General features: G+C 53.8%; 2 protein-coding genes across 2 annotated transcripts; one reads left to right on the top strand and one right to left on the bottom strand.

Annotated features, from left to right (window-relative positions):
* Window positions 1-7,036: 7,036 nt before the first annotated feature.
* Window positions 7,037-8,427, top strand: MSMP (microseminoprotein, prostate associated). Its single transcript, XM_065663161.1, has 3 exons — window positions 7,037-7,181; window positions 7,786-7,894; window positions 8,122-8,427. Exons 1-3 carry the CDS (start codon window positions 7,076-7,078, stop codon window positions 8,309-8,311), a joined length of 405 nt encoding a protein of 134 aa, XP_065519233.1. The 5' UTR covers window positions 7,037-7,075; the 3' UTR covers window positions 8,312-8,427.
* A 785-nt stretch (window positions 8,428-9,212) lies between these two features.
* RGP1 (RGP1 homolog, RAB6A GEF complex partner 1) lies at window positions 9,213-22,322 on the bottom strand. The gene is made up of 9 exons (XM_065661111.1): window positions 22,079-22,322; window positions 20,522-20,661; window positions 16,630-16,766; window positions 16,184-16,267; window positions 12,365-12,514; window positions 12,139-12,285; window positions 11,621-11,748; window positions 10,425-10,602; window positions 9,213-10,254 (listed from the first exon to the last, which is right to left on the bottom strand). Exons 2-9 carry the CDS (start codon window positions 20,635-20,637, stop codon window positions 10,031-10,033), a joined length of 1,164 nt encoding a protein of 387 aa, XP_065517183.1. The 5' UTR covers window positions 20,638-20,661; window positions 22,079-22,322; the 3' UTR covers window positions 9,213-10,030.
* Window positions 22,323-22,350: the final 28 nt, after the last annotated feature.

Raw genomic sequence — 22,350 nt, 5'->3', positions numbered from 1 at the left:
TCACCCCCCATCCACTGGACCCACACTCAGTTTTAGTCTCTGCACTTGGCATCCTATGTCTGACAAGTTTTCCTTCCACAGGCCTGTGCCCAGCACCCTGATCCTGCTGGCAGTCAGTCTGTGGTGGTCCATGGAAGTCTGTGGTGATTCATGGTGGTCTGTGGCAGCCCATGGAGGTCCATGATGGTCTATGGTGGATGTGATGGTCTATCATAGTCTATGGAGATCCATGGTCGTCTGTGGTGAGCTGTGGTGATCCATGGTAGTCTATAGTGGTCCATGGCGTTCTATGGCCATCCATGGCGGTCCATGACAGTTTGTGGTGGTCCATGGCAGTCCATGGAGATCCATATGGTCTATGCTTAAATATGGTGACCTGTGGTGGTCCATGGGAGTTCACAGAGTTACACAGTGGTCTACAGTGGACTGTGATGGCCAATGATAGTCCAAGGTGACCTATTGTGGTCTACAGCAGTCCATAGACTTTGATGATGGTCTGCAGTGGATTGTGGCGGTCCATGACAGTCCAAGGTCCATGACAGTCCAAGGTCCATGACAGTCCATGGCTGTCCGTGGCAGATTGTGGTGGTCCATGGCAGTCTATGGAGTGATCTATGATGGACTGTGGTTGTCTATGCAAGCCCACGGTGGTCTATGGTGGTCCTTGCACTGCACCAAGGGTACACCCGCGCCCACCTGCCCTGGGGAGCTCATGCCCATGGTGTTCCCGTCTTGTTTTCCGTCCAGACCAAAGCTGGTGACTGTTTCATGGCTAAGAACTGTTTCTGCACCTCCTCAGGTGCAGACCCCGCGCTCACAGGCTGCAGGGCCCTGAAAACGCCCTCATCTCTGCACAGCGAGCAGGGCCAGGAACCTGCCAGCTCCGGGAGGTGGCTGTGAAGAGCTCGCAGGCACCACGAGGGAGTGCCTGCAGCACGGTCAGCTCCAGCAGGGCCAGGGGAAGGAGGCAGTGCCCGGGCACGTATGGCACTGGGTCATGGAGAGATCGAGCATCAGCAACACCATCCTGCTGGAGGCTGCGGGCTGTCAATGGGTTGTGAAGGGGGCACAGGAAGAAGGCAGGGATGGAGAAGGCGTCACTGAGGGTCCTCATCTCCATCCAAGCAGGAGCCAGGGTGCTGCTGGCCTCTTCATTCCCAATGCTGGAGGAGCCACGCAGACCTAAATGGAAGAGGAACATCTCCAGAAGGTTGGGATGGCTTTGGCCATGGTGGTCACGAAACACAAAGGGATGGGTGCAAGCACAAAGGGGAGCCTTTGTACATAGGGGCTTCCTGTGCTTCTGGTGTCTGGGAAACCTGAAGGGCTCCTTGTTTGTCTCTGGGGTTCATGTGCCAATAGCAGCAAAAATGGAGCAGAGGCAAACATCTTAAAGGGAATAATGTGGGTGATGCCACAGCTGTATCATCTCCCTGGTCCAGGGCAGGGGCTGACCCAGTGTGCCCATGGGGAGAGCCCCACGTCTCTCCATGCCCCAGACCCACAGTGGGACCCTACGAGTGTCCTTGCAGGGCAGTGGGTCAGGACATGTCAACCATTACCCCCTTTAGGAGAACCCTGCCGCTGATGAACTGGGGTACCTGCTGCATTGCATTCCCCTCCATCTGCTCCAGAACCCCTACGCTGGGCATGAGCAGTCCCTGTCCCCTGCCCATTTAGTCTCTTCCACCATGAAGCCACCACCATCCATGATTTTTCCTGTAGGGCGCTCCTAAAGCACAGCAGCACCCCAGGGTACTGCCATGGATGCCTATGATGCCCCAGAATGATGCAGGGTGCAAGGGAGGATCTGCATTCCTGATCCTAGGAGGCTGGGGAAGATCTGTGGGATTCATCCAGGAACCAGGGAGCCCCAGTGCCTACTGGGGCTCTCCCAGTCCCTGCATCCCACTGAGTCATGGTGCCCGGGACAGGCCTGGGACTCCCCAGGGGCTCCCCAGCACATCCCATAGGATGTGATCAGTGCTGCTGCCAAGGCAAAGCCACCTCCATCACGTTGTGCCTGACCCCCCGGGCAGGTCCTCAGGCCCCCGGGTCTCCCACGGCACTGTTTTGGCCGGAGCAGCTCCTGCGTGGCCCAGGAATGATCTCCCGGGGTTATTTCTGACTCACAGGACAGGAAGCATTTCAGGGTTTAAGCCGAGCTGAATAATGTGCTCATTTCCTTGTGCCGACTACAAAGCACCTGCTCCGGGGGATTTATGGAGTGCCGCCTCTCGCGCTCGCTGCCCGCACGGATGTTTTCGTGTTTTCGGGGTGGACGGCGGGTGCCAAGGCCTGTTTTCCTAAACACTCCGCACGTTTCCTTGAGGAGAGCCCAGGCAGAGCCATGGGATGCATGCAGCACCCCTCACAGAATCACAGAATCCCAGAATCACAGAATCCCAAGGGTTGGAAGGGACCTAAAAAGATCATCTAGTCCAACCCCCCTGCAAGAGCAGGGTAACCTACAGTACATCACACAGGAACTTGTCCAGGCGGGCCTTGAATATCTCCAGTGTAGGAGACTCCACAACCCCCCTGGGCAACCCTCTGTGCTGGGGTACCGGGGTGCTGGGGTGCCAGTGCACTGGCAGGGATGAGGGCAGCGGGGATGCGTGGCTCACACGCCGCTGCCAAAATCTGGCGTGGCACAGAGCAGGGATTAACAGCACAAGGGTGATGGAAAGGGATGCAGCATGGGGGAGAGCAAGAGATGAGGCTGTGTGAGAGCACAAGAGGGAAAGGGAGCCTGACGGAGCCATGGCGTCAGGCTGCTTGAACCATGGAACTCTACCTGAGCACCAGCTGTGCAGAGGACAGACCCAAAATGGGGTGGGCAAAGCACATGCTACAGTCCCCATCCCATAACAGACCCCATCCCATGGCTTGGGACTCTAGACACCATCCCATAACAGACCCTATCCCATGCTAGGGACCCACAGACATCACCCCATAACAGACACCTTCCCACAGCTTGGGACCTACGGACACCATCCCATAACAGACCCTATACCACCGTAGGGACCTACAGACACCATCCCATAACAGACCCCATGCCACAGGTTGGGAGCTACATGGCTGGGGACCCACAGACATCGTCCCATAACAGAGCCCATCCCACATCTGGGGACCCAGACACCATCCTGTAACAGACCCCCTCCCACAGCAGCAGCCCCACAGACACCATCCAAGCCAGGCTTGCGGACCCCCTGCAAAACCCTGTGCCCATCCCATGCGGTGGAAACAGCTCCTCCCTTCAGGCAGGGTCAGGGTGTGTGTGCCGAGGCCAGGGACTCCCATGGGAGACGCAGGACATGCCAGCAGGCCTCCCAGGCTCCTCGAGTGTCACCGAGCTCCATCCAGCGGGCAGCAGAGCAAAGTGACATCGAGGTTTTCATCCTGTCCCCTCTGCGTTTGTCTCCTCCATGGAGCAGCAGCCCCATTGCCTTAGCCCTGGTGGGGTTGGTTCTGACCCCAGCTCTACTTCCAGCCTCTGGGAGCTATCCCATCTGGCTTATCAGCTACAGGACGAAGGATGGAGTGAGCTGGTTGCCATGCTTTTTGTCCCCCCCTTCCCAGCTCCCGGTTGCCCATCTCTCTCTGCCCCCCTGCTTGCCTCTCCCTGGGGTCTGGCCATTGCAGTGAGCAGGGAGTGCTCACAGGTAAGAGAACATAGCCTAAAGCTGGCATCTCATCTGCCTGCACCCTGCCCTGGGGTCTCTGGAGCTCAAAGCATCTTTGAGGCACTGAGCAAGTGACCCACATCCTGCAGCCACCCTGGGCCCGAGGCAGCGCCAGGGCAGCTCAGCTGAGCGATAAGTTGGGGTTGGGTTTGTTGGGGTTTTATTCTCTGTTTAGAGAGAAAATAAAGCACTTGTGGGGAGCAGGAGCCAAGCTCCCCTGTGCCTAAAACAGCAATCGCAGCACTTCCTCGGATTTATGGTGTTTGCTTTCACAATGCCAGCCGGGATCCTGTTTGCTTCCTGCTCTGCAGCTGCAATCCCAGCTGAAGGCTCAGGAGATTCAGGTTTTATAACACTCCTGGATCCTGCTGATGGCAACTTGTCCAGCATCCTTTATTACCGCTGTGCCTCCCGCGGGGATGGGGTGAGCTGCTCTCACCCCTTCCCAGCACCCAGTTTGGGTGCTCATGTATGCCCATACACAGCGTGCCGTCCTCTGGAACCGGGGGCTGAGCAGCAGAAGGACCCAGCGTTTGCTGGGAGAGGAGGGCAATGCTGTGCCCTTGATGGGTGCAGCGCCCAGCTCCTCTTGGGCAGAGCTGCGATCCAGAAGCCAAGCCAGGCAGGAGCAGCTCTCATGCTGTGGGGATGCTGAGACATGGATGTGACCTTCTGCAGGGTCTGGGGGTGCTGAAGGATGGTGACTGCTCCCCAGCAGCGTTCCTGGACATGCAGCCAGTCCCTGCTGTTGGCCTACGAATGATGAAGTGGCTGAGCCTACAGTGAGGTACCCTTTCCAGCCCCTACATCTCTTCTGTGGCTCTTCCCTGGGTTTCAGCTGTCTCCCCATGTTGTGAGCACCAAAACCAGCTCCCCCTTTCTCTCTGTGGGGCAAAACTTCCCCTGGGATGCACTTGCTAGGGCAGATAGGGGGTATCAGCATCCTTTGGGTACCAGAATTGAGCTCTGGAGCACCGAGCCCAACTCCAGCTGCTGCTTCCCAAGCTACAAGCCCTCTCCTGCTCTGGTCCCCACATGGGGCCAGAAGTGTGCCCAGGGATACAAGGAGAAAGGGGAAGGAGTGAGGCCTGGAGGGGGAAGAGCTGTGTGGGGCCAGCAGCCCCATCCCCAGCCCACAGCCACAGTGTGGAGGGTGGTTCACACTACACGTCCCTCTGCAGTGTGCCAAGGAGTGTCCTGACCCCTTTCCTCCTCATCTGCATTTACCCAGCAAACGGTGCTAATGATACGGGCTGGTAGACTTTATCCTCTCTTTGGGAAACCAGAACGGCTACAGAGAACCCAGGAATGCCTACGCTATGGAGCAGGGACAGTGTCCCTCCACACAGCAGCACGATGCTCTATCCCCAGATTCCCAGCGCTGTTCTGGAACCCCAGCCAGACCATGCAGCCTCCAAATGAAACCCACCGCTTTTGTTTGGTGTTTGCCGCACTCGGTGATGAAACCGTGATGGATGATTTCATTGTGGTTACCAGCGTGCCTGACTTCTCTTTCCAAACACACAATAGGAATACTCATTTACCGCTCTGACGACAAACGCTTTTATCCTCCTTATATAGTAACAGCTCCGCACAAAAGGGTGACTTTGATTTGTCACTGTACACTTCACCATCTCAGTGTATGTCCTTGTATCCAGCAGATTGCTCATGAGTGCTCTGAGCTTCTCTGATTTATTATCAGCCTTCTCTGACTGATCCCATCCTCACTGCCAGCCAGGCACCCCACCAGGAGGGACACAACACCACCCAGGGCACTATGAGAGCATTGGGGTAACCCTCAGAGGGTAAAACGGTACAAACCTGGGGATGGTCCTTTAGAGGCTAAAGAGTAAGATGCAGGATGGGAATGCAAGAGGATGGCGAGGGGGCCCAGAGGACCAGCGCGAAGCGACTGCCTTCAAAGCCAAAGGTGGCGAATCCAAAGCGGATAAAAGGAAGCAATTCTTTTTCACTTTTTCACTCCGTGCTTAATTAGGCTGCCACAGGAAAACGCTGAGGCCAAAATTTAGCAGGATTCAAGGAGGGATTGGGCATTTATGGGGATGAAAAAAATACCCTGCTATAATAGCGGGTGCCAACACAAATTCTGGAAGGGATATTCAGCCTCACGCGTCAGGGTGTAAACCTACCCCAGCCCCTCAGAACAGAGGGAGCTTAACGCAGGGAAGATGACCCACATATGCCATCACTACTGACACCACCTCCTCACCGGCTGGGCCCGCTTCCTGCTGCCGGCAGCACTTCTGACAAGGGCTGTGGTTTCTCTTGGCAATTCAGCCCTTTGCCGGTAGCTCTCCAGGGCTCCGACCTGCTCTGTCTCATCCATCCCTTCCCTTTGACAGCTGATAGCAGCCTTGTCACTTCAGCCCACCAGAGGCAGCACCTCTGGGTAAGGGTCTGTGAGGACCATGGGCATGTCCCCGGGTTGTGTGGCATCTTCACAGGGCTGCTTGCTTCCAGCCAAGCCCTTCGGCTCTCTCTCATTGTTGACCAAATACACCTTGGTCTCTGTTTTTATCCCTCCTATCCCCTGTTTCTGCTGGGGCTGGTTTCCAGCCTCTGAAAGGGGCTGCTCAGCTCTAGCATCTTGTGAGTGCTGCATGTACAGAGGCATGGCCCCACTTTCATGAGTACTGCTCAGATGCGCCCTTGGCCATGCCTCATGTACCACCTTCCTCACCAGCAATCACTGTACTGCCTGATCTTGGCCAAAAACCTCATTGTCACCCCCAACCCATGAGTGGCCATGAGCCTGGCATAGCTGCAGCTTAGGATGGGGTGAAACCACCATGTTTTGGTACCCAGGAGCTGCGCATGAACATCTCCATCCTCACCAAGGATGGTGCCATTGCATCCCACACTGTTTGCTGACAAGACACCTGTGCTGCTCTCGTCCCTACACAATGGGATGCTCCCGAATCCTTGGCTGCTGTGAAGGGTCAGAGATCAGTGCTACCAGAGGGGAGCCTGGGGCTACCCTGGTCAGGGTCCAGGATCTCCTGTGCTCACCAGGCTGCCGAGGGCAACCCCACCAGGGTCCCTTGGATCTCCCCTCGCTGTGGAGCCTTGCACCCACCAGGGCTTCCAACTGGAGACATTTCTGGAGGGCATGAATCAGCTTTTCACAGCTTGTTAAAAATCTTGATCCTACCTCTTGTTTTCATGCCTTTCAAATCAGGAAATGAGTTTTACAACTTTTCCAGTGGGGCACAGCTGGTGGCCAGGGTCGTAAAGCTGAACTTTATAAATATCTCTTGTTGGGATCAGGAGAAGAGCATTAAAAAGGCGCTCAGAGAGAGCGAGAAGGGAAGAAGCAAAGGCAATAGAGAAGCAAGGCAACCTCGGCGAAGACGAGCTCAACGCTGACCATGGCCATGCGATCACAGAAGATGGGGTGTGCTTGGCTTTGCCTGCTGCTCTCCCTCCTCCTCCAGCTGCCGGGCTCCCAGGCCAAATGTTACTTCCAAGCTAAAGGTAAGCAGAGAGGTGAGAAGGGAAGAACCTGATGGGAAGAGGAGGCCTCTGCTTCCCCGGGGGCAGCGGGGCTCTGTGAAGCACAGGAGGGACTGTGATGAGCTCCGGAGCGTGATCATGGGCCAGTGACGAGTGGAAGGAGCAGTCTATAAACCACGCAACAGCTCCCCAGGGCTCTGGCTGAGAAACAGCTCGCTGGGCCATGGATTGCTCCTGGCAGGAGCCCGGCTGGGGCTGAGTGTGCAGCAAACGGAGGAGGGCTGCCTTCCAGGGCTGCCTTGATGCTCAGATCCCAAGGGATGCTGGATATGGCCTCTCCTGGGAAGCAAGAGCCGCTTGCCTCTGCCCTAGGCTGCCAGGGTAGCGGGGAGAGCTGCAGGGCATGGTATGGGGATGATGGGTTGAAGCACCACCCTCAATACCTGCAGGGTATCCCATACCTGCAGGGTGACGGAGAGGTCATCAAGTGTCTTCTGTACCACAGGGTGGGTAGGAGGTCATGGCATCCCCCTGCCCCTCCTTCAGGGCACAAGGGGTGCTGAGAAGGGCTCCACACACCCCAGTGCAGGCCCACGTGCGCTCATCACCACCGCTTCCTTTGCAGCTCCCTGTGAGTACGAGGGGAAGCAGTTCTCCCTCGGGGAGTCGTGGCTGAGCACCAACTGCCTGCTCTGTACCTGCCTGCACCCCGTCGGCGTGGGCTGCTGCGAGACGTGAGTGAGGGGACCAAGGGTGCTGGGGTGGGATACTGCGGTCTCATGCCCTGCCATGGCACCTTGTGGGTGTAAATGTGGGGTGCCAGGCCCTGGGGAACAAGGGGCACGGGTGGGCAGGAACCCATTTAAGTGCTGAGGGTGGTGGTGTGAGGGGGGTCAGGGGTGTCGCAGCACAATGAGATACCCAGGAGCTATGGTGGAGCTGACAGTGCCTTCTCCTGCAGTACCCAGCACCCCATTGACTTCCCTGACTGGTGTGAAGCCCACTATGACTCACAGACGTGCCAGATCTCGGTGGTGCAGAAGGCCAACCCCAGCCTGCCCTGTGTGAAGAGCCTGGAGCATGAGTGGGGCTCACCCGGCACCCCTGAGCCGCTCATCAACAAGGTGCTGGGTGCAAGGCTGAGCAGATAAAGGCTCAGCAGCACCCTGTGCCCCCCTGCCATCACCCTCCACACCTCCCGCATGCTCCAGACCTGCCCCGTCCTGTAGAGAAATCACTGCTGCCACCTTCAAGGGAAACCACTATGCACACACTATGGTACTGAGTTAACATTTACACCCTAGCGCTGCCACGGTACAGCTTTGCTTCTGCCTTCAGCTCCCTGAACAGAAACAGGGTCCCCTCCCTGAGAGATGCTCTGCATACCATGGGAAGGTAGATCCTATGGCATCTCCTCAGGTGGGCAGGAAACCTTCAGCTACTAAAGAAAGGGCTACAGGACCAAACACGGCCTTGTGCTGTACTCCTGCATTTAGCCTCAAGCTAAGCAGCTCGTTCCTCCCTCCCAGACCTCTGTCCCCCTGCACAGCAGCCACTGGGAGCTCACTGGGGAGCACTGTGTATGCAGGACCCACACACCTCAGCCATCCCCTTCTTTGCCCCAGAGCACGAGGGGCACAACCCACCTCTGGAACCACTAACACCCCTGCTCCCACAGCTCCCGGGCTGGAGGGGATCCCCAGCACTGCAGGCCAGCCCTGGGCAACACTGCAACGGAGCCAGCCCAGAGCAGGTGGCAGAGCAGGAGAACCACTAAATGTCTCCAGGGGAGGCCCCATGCCCTGCTGCAGAGTGCCCTGTCAGGTTTCAGCGAGCTGAAGTTAATCCACATGTGCCAGGATGGAGCTGGCCATCCTGGGAGCCTGCCCCTCCTGGTGCCATGCCTTGTGCTGCGCAGAGCCTTGTGTAGATGTTTCTGTTCTTGCAATAAAGGTATTAAACAAAGAGGACATCTCCAGCCTTTTGACTGTTGTGCAAGGTGGCCTGTATCCACCACCGGAAACAGAACTGGAACAAGGCTCTTGGGAAGGATGAGTTTTGCACATCCGGGTTTTTATTAGACTTTCATTAATAAAGAAAAACTATGGAAGGGTTTGGTAGAAATGGGGAGCTGGGGGTCGAGCAGGGAGACCTCCAGAGCACAGCACACATTCACTCCAGCTCCCTAAGGATCCCGAGACCAGCAGGACTCCTTCACACCCAGGAGCGTGAGCAGAGAACAGCTTGCTGTGGATCATCACTGTGGTGCTGCCACAGCATATGGCCACAGGGACACAGGACACCAGCACATGCTGGCGGCACAGAGCCAGCCTGCCAGGACCTGCCTTCGGTGGGTGAGGATAGGGTTGTGCGTACAGGACACCCCATGCAAGAGGCAGGATGTGTGCTGGGGCAGGAAAGCAGGATCACACCCAGTCCATGCGGACAGACCTCTGCTTGAGGGGTCCCTCATGAGGGGCACAGCCTTCACATGAGGCTGGTATGGGGCTTCACTGGAAAAGCTCCCTTCTCCTTTCCCTGGGCTAGGTCTTTCCCTCTTGGAAGCCCCTCATGGGGCAAAGGCACGTCAGGCTGTTCTCTGGGCAGCAGATTTCTTTTTGGTGAGTGCTGGGACTTGCACCTTCACCCAGGCAGAGAGGATCCAGCTCCCAGCCAAGGGCTGCAGCACAGGATACCGCAGCAAGCACAGTGCTCCTCCACCTGCAAGCAGGACAGACTTGCCTGGTGACTGCAGATGAAGGGGACATTGGGATGTGCGTCCTGCAGCACGCTGGTGACAGTCCTGCCTGCCATTCCCACTGGCAGCAAATGCTTTAGCACCACAGGCTCCAGCACCAGCTCTCCCTACTTCAGATGGTGATGGAATTAGTGCTGGAGAACTGAGATACATAGGAAGCCAGGATTGGGTTGGTGGGAAGGACTTTGATGGGCAAATCCCAGCTGAAAGTGTCCACTTCCATCTGCTCCACCCCAGTCCAGGTGATGGCCTCTGACTGGCTCCCACGAACCAAGCAGTTCCCCGCCGACTCACCGGAGGTCACAAACTCAAAGTGCAGCCTCCACTTCAGGGACACTGTGGACAAGACAGGGGGTCAGCAGCCAACACCACAAGGGACAGGGACAGCAGCTGCCTCAGTGCTGTGTCCTGGCAAGGGGACACGCAAATAAACCCGCTCCTTCCCACAGGGCACAGTCCTCCTATGGGGACAAGCAAGAGGGGGTCCCTTCCCTGGTGCCACTAACCAATGTTGGTGGTGAATCCTGGGGTAGAGCTGAGCGGGATGGGCAGGCTGAAGCTGCTCTGGGCTGTGTGCAGGCAGGCCTCCTGATGGCGGGCGTGTGTGCTGAAGGACACGGGCTGCCCGCGCCGGCGCTGGAACTCCTCCTGGATGCTCTCCTCCGTCTGCAGGCTCACTGAGAACTGCAGGGCAATCACAGAATCATAGAATAATTTGGTTTGGAAAGGACCTTAAGATCATGCAGTCCTAACCCCCAGCCTCAGCACCCTCACAGTAAAGGACTTCTGCCTTGTATCTAACCTGAACTTCCCCTGTTTCACTTTGAACCTGTTACCCCTTGTCCTCTCACTACAGTCCCTAATGAAGAGTCCCTCCCCAGCATCCCTATAGGCCCCCTTCAGGTACTGGAAGGCTGCTCTGAGGTCTCCACGCAGCCTTCTCTTCTCCAGCCTGAACAGCCCCAACTTCCTCAGCCTGTCTTCATACGGGAGGTGTTCCAATCCCCTGATCATCCTCGTAGCCTCCTCTGGACTTGTTCCAACAGCTCCATAGAATCATAGAATAGTTCGGGTTGGAAAGGACCTCAAGATCATGTAGTTCCAACCCCCCTGCCATGGGCAGGGACACCTCACACTAAATCATCCCACCCAAGGCTTCATTCAGCCTGGCCTTGAACACCGCCAGGGATGGAGCACTCACAACCTCCCTGGGCAACGGATTCCAGTGTCTCACCACCCTAACAGGAAAGAATTTCCTCCTTATATCCATGTTCTTTCAATGTTGAGGACACCAGAACTGCACACAATACTCCAAGCGAGGTCCCACGAGAGCAGAGTAGAGGGGCAGGATCACCTCCTTCGACCTGCTGGTCACGCTCCTTTTGATGCAGCCCAGGATACGGTTGGCTTTCTGGGCTCAAGCGCACACTGAAGCCAGCTCATGCTCATTTTCTCATCGATCAACACCCTCAAGTCCTTCACCGAAGGGCGCTCGCTCTCACAACCTCACACAGCCCCAGTGCAAAGCCCCAGGACCTCCATTTCCCAAACAACCTCAGAACTGGAGCCCTTTTCCTCCTTACATCCCAAGGGGACCTCAGCTGGGTCCCACTAGAAACCCCACAACAGCCCAGTGCCACCCCAATCCCTTCTTCATTTCCTTCCTGCCTCTCCCCACAGTGAACCCAAAGGCAGCACTGACCTGCAGACACGGGATGTCTCCTTCTGAGAAGCTGAAGGTCCCAATGACATCCTCTCCGATCTTATACACAGTCTTAAAGATGCAGAACGTCCCCACCTTGCCACGAGTGTTGCTGATGTTATAAAGGTCTGTGGAGCAAGAAGAGGACAAGAAAAGAGTTCGGGTAGGAAAAGGATCTACTTCATACACTGTTCTGGGTTAATCACAGAGCACAGCAGATGTGAACCCCGCTTCCTGTTTGGGTGTGAAGAACAGACCCTGGAGGCAGCATTCCCATTGGGAAATGCCTGCAGCAGCTGCAATACGCTGGGAAAAGGGTCTCTTTAGCTGAAGTAGGAACAGTCTGTGAATGGCTGGGAAGAGCCAGGGAAGAAACTGTGACCCAGGCAGGACCTGATGGAGCTGCTCCAAAGCCCCAGTCAGGGCTTTGCTTTGCCAGCGGGAGTTTTGCAGCAAGCCCTGAGCTGTGCTTCACGCCCAGGTTAGGACAGCAGGTTCAAGAAGGGGATATGACCTACGCAGGCTGCGCCGGGAGGTGGCCACCATGAGCAGCTCTGTTGCCAGGTCTGCCAAGCGAGAGTCTTTCTTCAAGCCCTCCTCTGCCTCCAGGAAGGGGTTTGAGGGTGCAACAGCCTCATCCTGTGGGAACTGATAATCCTTGAGCCCTGGGGAGAAGGCGAGAGTGTTAGAAGGACAGGGTGCAGCCAGACCTGTGCCTGCAGGCAGGGCAGCACATGGCCTTACCATGCAGCACGAGGACGCGGAAGGGTACCCGCAGGAGCTTGATAGGGGAGTTGACACGCTGGCAGCCGATGGTCAGCTTGTACACGTACTTCACCGACTGTCCCCGGAAAGAGGGAGGCCCGTCTATGGGCAGCGTCTCGCAGTATGAATCTGCAAGGAGCACAGAGAAGACTGAAAGGTTGCTTTCCAAGGGCAAAAGAAAGCTTCCGGAACTGTTACTCACAGGCTCCCTGCACCAAAGGTTAGCATCAGCAGTGGTGCTGAACTACGGACAGTGCCTGGTGCTTTCTGTTGTCTCCTCTTTCCAACAGCATGCCAAGCACTTCCCTGCCTTCCCTGCACCAGTGCACTGCTCCTCACATCACAAGCACCGCCATCCAGATGTTGCTTCCAGCACATACAACCACACAAAGCAAGTCTTCTGCCTCAAAAGAATGTGAAAGATGTAAAATCCAGGAACTCAAACACATGAGAGCTAAACTTGCTCATCACGAGTTCAACCTGAATTTGTCTCTGCGCACTTCCTTCGCACACTGCTTCCCCAAACGCGGTCACATGCTGCAGCCTTCTCAGGGCTCTGCTCCATGCAGCAGAGAGGTGCTGATCAATACCTCATGCATCTTTTGATACTGGCTTTACACAAACCCCAAACTCAGCAACAAAAATTAGCTTCTTCCTGTGTTTTCCTCTGAAGCACTAGATCTAAACGGCCAAGAAACAAATCAAGAGACCTTCACAACAAGTTGTGGTACATCCCACTTGACAGACTGATGACTTGGACCACAAACACTCTGTCTCCAAGACCTCTGTGATGCTGGGGCTTGGCTTAGACCACATTCAGCCCCCTCAAAGCCCCTTGGCCACCAAACAAACCCCAACGTTTCTCGACACAGCGTGAACACTTCTGCAGCTTTCCCAAACCACACACTGTGTAATAAGAAAGGCGCAAACAGTGAACTGTGGGAAGTCTCCACCTCTCCGGCTTGCCCACCATAACACAGATACACCCTGCCAGAGGAAGGGCAGCATCCTGCTGTGAAACCACAGATCCTTCCCCACCTCTGGCACATCCTAAACATTGAGGCTTAGATTAAAAGCTACGGTTACATTTTAAAATACAACTTCTAGATGTAAAATAACAGGACTGGAAGGAAGAAAAAAGCCCATGCTAGCATGTAGCATCCACAGGCTGTCACACCTTAAAACACAAGCCTGTCCCGCCGGACCGGGGTGCAGACCAAGCCAACAACTGTCCTGACAGGGAGGAAAATCAAAATATGTCCCAGGAAAGAAGCAGACTGCTTTTAACCCCCTGTACCAAGCCTAAAATAGTGCTCACAAAGACCTTCATGCCCAGTGAGGATAATCTGAGCAGAGACCACCGCTGCCTGAGGAGGATGAGTGGCTCGCTACCTGGTACAGGAATGCCAAGACTCAGGAAGTCCCAACTTCTGTGCATATCCCAGAAGGAAGCACATTCCTGAAGCTATGGATGCCTTCCCTACCCACCCACTGTACCCTCTGGCTGGGCTCCCAGCTGCTTCCATTTCCTCTCCTCTCTGTGATCTACTAAATATTTAAAGGTATTACAAAACCAGAGAGGAGGCAGTAAACAGCCACAGAAATTGAAGGCTTCAGAAAACGTTTGATGGTGACATATCTAAAGAGCTCAGCCTGGGCATTGTGTCAAAGGGATGGCAGATGAGTCAACTTCAATATACAGGCACTATAACAAGGGGAAGATACTGGGGAATAAGCTGGTCAGCAACTGAAAATAAGGTCTTTTATCAAGCGACGGCCTGACCTCAGCTGTATGTGCCAGCTCTGGCTACAGTTTAATAACATAGTGCTTTGCTGAAGCAGAATTAGGATTTCTTGGGTTGGTTTTACTATTTTTTATTTTTTGCCTTTGCAAACTGCGCAGCAAAAGTCAAAACTTCTGAAAAACAGGAAATGAAGAATTAAGATACACACCCACACGGCCTTAACTCTGCCTCCACGGAGCTGGCAGGAGCCCCCAGGAATGCTGTGCAGGCGTGCCAGATGCCGTCTCGCGTGAGAGGAACAGCTCCACAGGCTGACGGGATTGGTGTGAGCAGCCTGGCAGAGCCAGGGCTGTGATACGGGGGTTTCAGCGCTGAAAAGCCCAGTGCCACACACTGCAGCATCACACAGCCAAGGGGAAACGCTGTAACATACAGCCAACAAAGCTCAAAGTGTTGAAGAGTTTGTGTCCTTTCTATGGAGAGGCATCCAAGTACAAGGCAGATGCAGGCTGCTTGTGCCAGTGTCACACAGGAAAGCACAGAGTATCACCAGCTTACTTGGGGCTGAACAGTTTTTGCCTGCAAATCCAGCACACAAGGAAAGACTCTCAATCCAGCCCAGCCACCTGGAGGTGGGACTGTAGTCACCAATCTGCTCTCCCAGAACACTGGTGAGCCAGCCTGAGATGCACCAGGAAAAGAGGCTTCCCCCTGCGCCTGGGGAATGGGTGCTCCAGCCCCACACTGGCAGCAGCAAGGAGCACAGGAGAATCCCAGTGAGCCTCAGGCCAGCTGAGGTATTTGCCACCTTTCTTCTCCTCCCTGGCACAGCCACTTTAAGAAAGCACAGCAGACCTTGTCTGCAAAGTGGCAGGGCCAGCTCCTTTCCCCAGCATGCTGCTATACAAGAGTAAGTGAGTAACTAAACCTGCTCAATCTGCTTTGTAGTTTAGGAGACACAGCCCCAGACAGCACTGCCCAACCCCACTCACCACCTACCCAAGCCTGACTGCTTTCACCCTGTTCACCTTTCCCTCCAGTCAGGGCCCTTCAAGCCCAGAAAGGCAGGAGAATCCAGCTTCAACACCAGCATGTCACAGGCTGCAGCTTCTTGGTCCCACTTGCAGCTTTGCTCCCCAGAGCTCAATGCTCCAGCGGAAACCCTCTACCACAGGCACTGCCTCTCTGCTCCCTTTGCTCTGTGACTTGAGATGTCTCCATCAACCATTCCCTAGGGATGGCTGAGGCAGCAGATCCCTAGGACAACCTGAGGCAGCTCTCCATGTGCAGCCTGCAGTGCCCAACCATTACACTGCTGCTGGAATGCAAAGGAGATGCCACATGAACTGACACTCTGGGTCATGCAGTCACTGACCAAGAGACAAGAACAAATACTTGTATTTTCACCACTGTCTGCTCAGGTAGAAGCGGTTGCCTGGAACAACAAAAATGAGTGGCTGCAAGCTCCTTGTGAAAAGGATGAAAATTTCTTTAAACAGCAAAAGGGAAAGCAGTAATGAAGGAGAGCTTAAAGGGGACCCACTGGAAGGACATCACTGGAGGGCTTTGAAGACATGGAGAGCTTTGAGCAGAGAAGTGCTCACTTTTACAGCAGAAAAACTACGAGCAGCAGAAGACTGCAGTCTCCAAGCCAGTCACAACCTGAAGAGGAAGCACAGACTTTCCAGAGCCTATATTCCAAGAACACTCCAGTGTGGCTGAAGAAATAAAGGCAGGGAAGCACGGGTGTGTGTAAACGTCCCTTCAGCTGCAGCCACGTATTTCAAAACGTTTTATGCCCAACAGCTACACAATGGACCTGCAGCAAAGGCCAGGAGCAGGATGGAGGGACATGTTGCTGTATGCAGTGTTCATATGATGGAGAACAGACTATGGGTGTTGCAGCATGCTGTTCTTCAGCGCTCACACTCCCACCAAAGCACCTTGGTTTAGGAAGCACCACGGTCTGCCACTCGAGCACTCAGGTCTGCAGAGCCAGCTTTGAGAGTGGGGCTCACCAGGGTCAAGCAGGGGAAGAGAAGGCAGGACTCACAGGACTTTGACTCCCCGGGGTCCAATCGCAAGTCGCAGAAGAGAATCTTTGGTGGTGTGGACAGGATACACTGACCCCGCTCTCCTGGAAGAGAAAAAGCACATTAAAGCTGCCCAGCCTCGGGCTGTGACCAGGACAGCCAGATGAGGAATGGGGAGAAGAGGGCTGAGGAGGAAAACACCTAAAGCCCCAGTCAGATCATTAGACATTCCCAGAACAGCTGGACAGACAACCCTCCAAGCTTTTGCTTCAAGCTATTGCCACTTTGATCCCAGTACTAGCAAGATCCTGCAGCAGCCATCGCCAGGGAATTACACATGGAAAACAACACAGACTGCCCATTCACTTCTATGCATTCTGCTCTCAAGAGACACGTTACAGACCGTTAGATTCCTGCTTCCTGTGCTCTCGCCATCCCTACAGAGGGTTACAGAAGTGGCACTCACCTCTGTTGGGCACAAAGACTGTCTCATTCTCTGCCTGCACGTCGTGCTTGCTGCCATCAGAGGGAGGGAGTGCCACCCGGTTCTCGCTGGCATGAAACTGGCAGTGGATCTGGGCGCTGGCCCACGCCAGCATCTCACTGGGAACAGAGAAGAGCAACATTCATGTTTGTGCTTTAAACCTGGATTACAGCAAGCATGAACTGAGTGAAGAGCAGGTCTTTCTGCTCAGCTCCATGTGGGACTGATAGCCTGGGAGAAAGGACTTGCTTCACTGTCACTGAAGCCACTCTCACAGCCCCACTCCAAACAAGCCTTGGAGCAATCTTAAGATGGGGTGCTAACACAAAGCCACTTCCGTTCCATTTGCTGACAGAAGTTTCATCCAAAGCCTGGCTTTGGGCCTGAAGGCTCTTGTTTAGCAGCAATATTTGCAGCCTGATCCACAACACTTGAGCACAGCACAGACACCCCGGCCCTGAGAAGTCCACTGTATATATGTGGCAGAAGACAGCCATCAGTGCAGGTGAGCAGCCACCCCTTCCATGGGGACAGAGGTGAAGTGACTTGTGCAGAAACTCGCAGGGATCCTCCAGCAAATATGCTGAGGTCAAGCATCCCAAGATCCGGTCCCAAGCCTTACTCACCGAGTCATCTTTCTCATCACCCACAGCTTGGGACCTGCCACAGACTGCACTCTTGAGAGAACACCTCTACTCATCATGCACAGGGCAGGCCTGGCAGAGGGCTTTTAGCCACAAAGAACTGAATCCCAAGCCAGAAGTGACACACAGAGCAGTACTCTGAGGCATTCTGGTAATAACACAACCATGAGGGAAGTGGGCAAATTCAAAAGCAACAACTACTTGCAACCTAGGGTCAGCTGCCCCTGCCCACAGTACCCACTGCCACAAGCTCGACACTCCCCGGGGCAGGCAGGGCAGAGACACGCTCCCTCTCCACAGCACCGTACCCCTCAAGAACATCGACTTCTGTTTTTGTCAGGCCAGAGGAGGACACTTCTGGGTCCTTCATAAGGACCTATTTTCTCCTCCTGATGCAAGGGACTTGCTGACGGCTATAGTGGAGGTAAAGGTGTCATTTTGCCCCTTTTCTGTTCAGCCACAAAAAATGGCATGAAAAACAGTGTCATGTCTTGAACCTTGCTATGACACCAGCAATTCCACAAGATATTTCCCATGGCAGGACTGATACCTCTCAGTTTTGAAAACACTCATCTATTTTATTTCAATAGCAGCAGAATTTTTATTTCAATTAGCCAATGTATGGTTCCTCTGGTGTTTTCTAACACCATTACCTGATTAGTAAGCACTGACACCACTTCTAGGTGGCACAGGGATTTTTTGTGGCACACGGGTATCTCTCAATGTGACACATCAGAGCAGTTAAACGTCCAGACAAACCAGAGGGAGAGGCGTGCTGCATTTGTTTCAGCTGACTAACAATGTGCTATGTGATCTCCTGTATGTGCTGGCTGCCTCTACACAAACACGTGTTGGTTACTCTACCCAGTTACCTCTAACCCTACAACTGTCATCCTGTATCTTCAAAAGCACCAGCATGGCTGTTCCGTAAAGGCTGCCATAAGGTTGTAAGGCATCTGGAAATGTATATGGGAACAGAGAAAAAAAAATCTCTCTTAAGAGACAATATTCACTGATTTTATATAAGGGCCATGAATATATACATTTATACATATTTTATATATGGTCCATGAAGATGCTGCGAGGGCTGGAGCAGCTCTGCTCTAGAGACAGGCTAAGAGAGCTGGGCTGGTTCAGCCTGGAGAAGAGAAGGCTCCGAGGAGACCTTTTAACAGTGTTCCAGTACCTAAATCGGAGCTACAAGAAATCTGGAGAGGGACTACAGGCTACAAGGTTATGTAGGCACAGGACAAGGGGAATGGCTTTAAGGTGACAGAGGGGAGATTTAGATCAGACATTAGGAAGAAGCTGCTCACTATGAGGGTGCTGAGACATTGGCACAGGTTGCCCAGAGAAGCTGTGGCTGTGTTCAAGGCCAGGTTGGAAGGGGCTTGGAACAACCTGTTCTAGTGGAAGGTGTCTATATCCATGACAGGGGGTTGGAACTGGATGAGCTTTAAGGTCCCTTCCGACCCAAACCATTCTATGATTCTACAGGCTCAGCATGATTACATTACCTTCAAATTCAAACACTGTCTTTTGACCCTTTCCCTCGCCCCACCCCTCAGTATTGCCTGACAACAAACTAACCAGCCAGCCAGACAAAATTTGCATGTCCTTTCCTATCAAAGTCTGCTCTAGCAGACAGGGTGCGGAAGGATCCTGTGCTGGTGCTGAGGTCACTTCCCTCCTCTCTCACCTCCCCCTGCGGCTCCTGTAGCCCACAAGGGCCATGCTTCACACAACCTTTGGGCAGAAGAGCTTTGTTTCTTGTATACCACCACCAGATTAACTTCCTGGCATTTACTGATTGTCCTTTAGTTCTGTCCCTACACTTGAAATGCATGCTTCTCGGTTCCACCACCCCCACCACAGCTTCTGACAGCCCCGAAAGCTTCTAGTCCCTGACAGGTCTATCTGCCTTTTGCAGCGACTGTGCTTTTGTCTGGTTCCTGCCTTTACGCAACCCACATTGTGTAAATTGGCATTTGCTGTTGACACTTGTATGACTTTGACAGGTCTTGTCGGTTTTGGTTGCCTGCTTCTTTATTTTAAAGACTTTCCAAGTGGCAGTTTTCTGCAGATCAGGACACACCTGAAGTTCCCAAATAAAGCTTCTGTAACTGCACTGTGAACCTCCAAAACTGCTCCACTTGCAGTCCCACATGTGTCAGAACTAGTCAAAACAGCACTGCCACCATACAAGACAAAACTCTGGAAAGGTATGAATGTGAAAGCTGAATTCAGCACGCAAGGTGAACCGGGAATAAGAAGATGAAAAGTTAAGGAAGGCAATAAACAAAGAAGCCCTACGGCAGTAATACAAGACACCGCTTTGCTGCTGCTGAGGCTGCAAGCACTGGAAGCAGGCCCACCAAAACAATTACGTGTGAAATGTGTGCGGGTGATGAAAAGATGCTGAACCTGACAGGTCTGCGAATGGACGGTTTCCAGGGACAGCTCAAGATGAGAAAGCACTCTCCACCCCTGGGAGAACCAGACAAGGCCACACACTCAGCAGACATGGATGCTTTGGGTGACTACTTATGATGTGGAGTCACCCACTGTGAGCCAATATAGGAAGCTTCCTTACTGTCACGTTTCCTCAACACCTCTTTCAGGTACAGCAATGATAAGGAGAGATGCAGCAGTCAAATGCTGGGCCACAGAAAATGCTGCCACAGAAGGCTGCCTTTTTCTGACTATGGGCAGTGCTTGCCCCTTTGCCTGCCAGCTCTGGAGGCAGGCATCGCACTGATGTGCCAGCACAATGCTGGACAGAGAGAACACCTTCCATAAACATAGGGAATCATGACGTCTGGATGTTGCTCTGTAAGACTGTCACCCTGGTGTAACTAGATATCCTACTCTAGCAGCCTGTTTGGCTTCATTTTCTGCTGGTAACCTTGTCACCGAGGGCTCACCTGAAGAGCAGTTAAAAGCAACTTTAACTGCATAGCTTTTTTTCTCGTCTCTTTCTTGAGGGCAGAAAACCAGAATAATTACCTCAGTTTCAGCCCTGAAACAACAATAGCACAAAGCACTCTTAAGGGAGTACTGCAGGCAGGGAAGTCACCAGTGGCTGAGCTTGCATCATTGTCCCACAGCACAGCCATGACTACATCTGGCTGCTCAGGAGGGAGGAAATGCCATCCCCTCTGGAAGCACCCAGGCAGCTCTGCCACAGAGGCTTCATGCATGGAAGGGCTCACTGGCACAGGCTGCCATACCTGCTGGCAGACGTAGATGAGGCTGATAACGGGTTGGTGAAAGTGATCACACACTCCAGCACCTCCCCTGCCAGGAACACGGGCCCACGGCCCAGCTTGGCCAACACTTCAATCATGGCTTGGACAGCCCTGCTGCACACCTGCCAAGAAATAAAGGAACAGTGGGCATGGAGACAGGGCTAGGTAGCGTAGCAGAGGGGGACAGCAACAGCCAGGCTGGCCTTGTGCACAAGGGGAGCCCCAACTCTAAACACATACAGAACACAGACATGTACAGAGGTGAGAGACAGCTCTGGCCTGGCACACACATACATACACACATATGCACCACTACCCCTCCTCACACGCACAGGGAGGTCAGGGAGAGCCCCAGCTCTAAACATGTATAGCACACTGACACTCAGAGGGGTCAGGGGCAGCTCTGGCCTGGCACACACACACGCATACATACACACACACACACATGCATACACACACATATACACACACACACACACATGCATACATACACACACACACGCATACACACACATATACACACACACACATGCATACATACACACACATGCATACACACACATACACACACACACATACACACACACATGCATACATACACACACATGCATACATACACACACACACACACGCATACACATGCATACACACACATACATACATACACACACACACATACACACACATACATACACGCATACACACACGCATACACACACGCGTACACACACATACATACACACACACATACACACACATACACACACATACACACACACATACACACACATACACACACACATACACACACACACATACACACACGCATACACACACATACATACACACACATACATACACACACATACATACACACACACATACACACACACACATACACACACGCATACACACACGCACATACACACACATACATACACACACATGCATACACACACATACATACATACACACATACATACACACACACGCATACACACACATACATACACACACATACATACATACACACATACATACACACACACGCATACACACACATACATACATACACACATGCATACACACACATACATACATACACACACATACATACACACACATACATACATACACACACGCATACACACACATACATACATACACACACATACATACACACACACACGCATACACACACATACATACATACACACACACACATACATACACACACACACGCATACACACGCATACATACATACACACGCATACACACACATACATACATACACACACACACACACACTCCTCACACACACGGCAGAGGGGAGGGCAGAGACAGCCCCAGCTCTTCACTCACACACGGGAACCAAGCACAGCCCCGGCCATACACATCCTCACCCACCCCCCGCCTCAGCCCCACAGAGACCCAAGGCAGCCAGTACATACTGAGGGGGGTTCGGGACAGCCCCGCCACCTCAACCCAGGCGGCTCAGGGGCGGCCCCGACAGCAAAAGCACGAACGTAAACACCAACCTGAGGGGCCGGAGACACAGCACAGCACCGCACAGCACCGCACGACACGATACCGCACCGCACCGCACCTTCCCCGCAGCCCCAGGCCGCTCCGGCCGCACTCCCTGCCCCGCACAGAGCCGCCGCCGCTGCTCCAGGCCCAGCTTCCCCTCAGCTCTTCCGACCTACTCGGCGGCGCTCGGGACCTTATCGGCACCGTTCGGAGCTCGCTCGGCAGCTTTCGGAGAGCGCTCGGCAACCCTCGGGAAGTCTCGGGCGCCGCTCAGCAGCGC

This window comes from Lathamus discolor, chromosome Z, assembly GCF_037157495.1.
Source record: "Lathamus discolor isolate bLatDis1 chromosome Z, bLatDis1.hap1, whole genome shotgun sequence".
NCBI lineage: Eukaryota > Metazoa > Chordata > Aves > Psittaciformes > Psittacidae > Lathamus > Lathamus discolor.
This window is presented reverse-complemented; position numbering and strand designations above follow the sequence as displayed.

What these genes read in the sequence shown, in the direction of transcription:
- MSMP (XM_065663161.1), top strand. Translation starts at nt 7,076, where the DNA reads ATGGCCATGCGATCACAGAAGATGGGGTGTGCTTGGCTTTGCCTGCTG. An exon ending in ATGTTACTTCCAAGCTAAAG is followed by an intron (nt 7,182 to 7,785) that starts GTAAGCAGAGAG and finishes CTTCCTTTGCAG; the next exon opens with CTCCCTGTGAGTACGAGGGG. An exon ending in GGCGTGGGCTGCTGCGAGAC is followed by an intron (nt 7,895 to 8,121) that starts GTGAGTGAGGGG and finishes CTTCTCCTGCAG; the next exon opens with TACCCAGCACCCCATTGACT.
- RGP1 (XM_065661111.1), bottom strand. Translation starts at nt 20,637, where the DNA reads ATGATTGAAGTGTTGGCCAAGCTGGGCCGTGGGCCCGTGTTCCTGGCA. An exon ending in CACCTCCCGGCGCAGCCTGC is followed by an intron (nt 11,749 to 12,138) that starts GTAGGTCATATC and finishes CTTGCTCCACAG; the next exon opens with ACCTTTATAACATCAGCAAC. An exon ending in GAGACATCCCGTGTCTGCAG is followed by an intron (nt 10,603 to 11,620) that starts GTCAGTGCTGCC and finishes ATTGCCCTGCAG; the next exon opens with TTCTCAGTGAGCCTGCAGAC.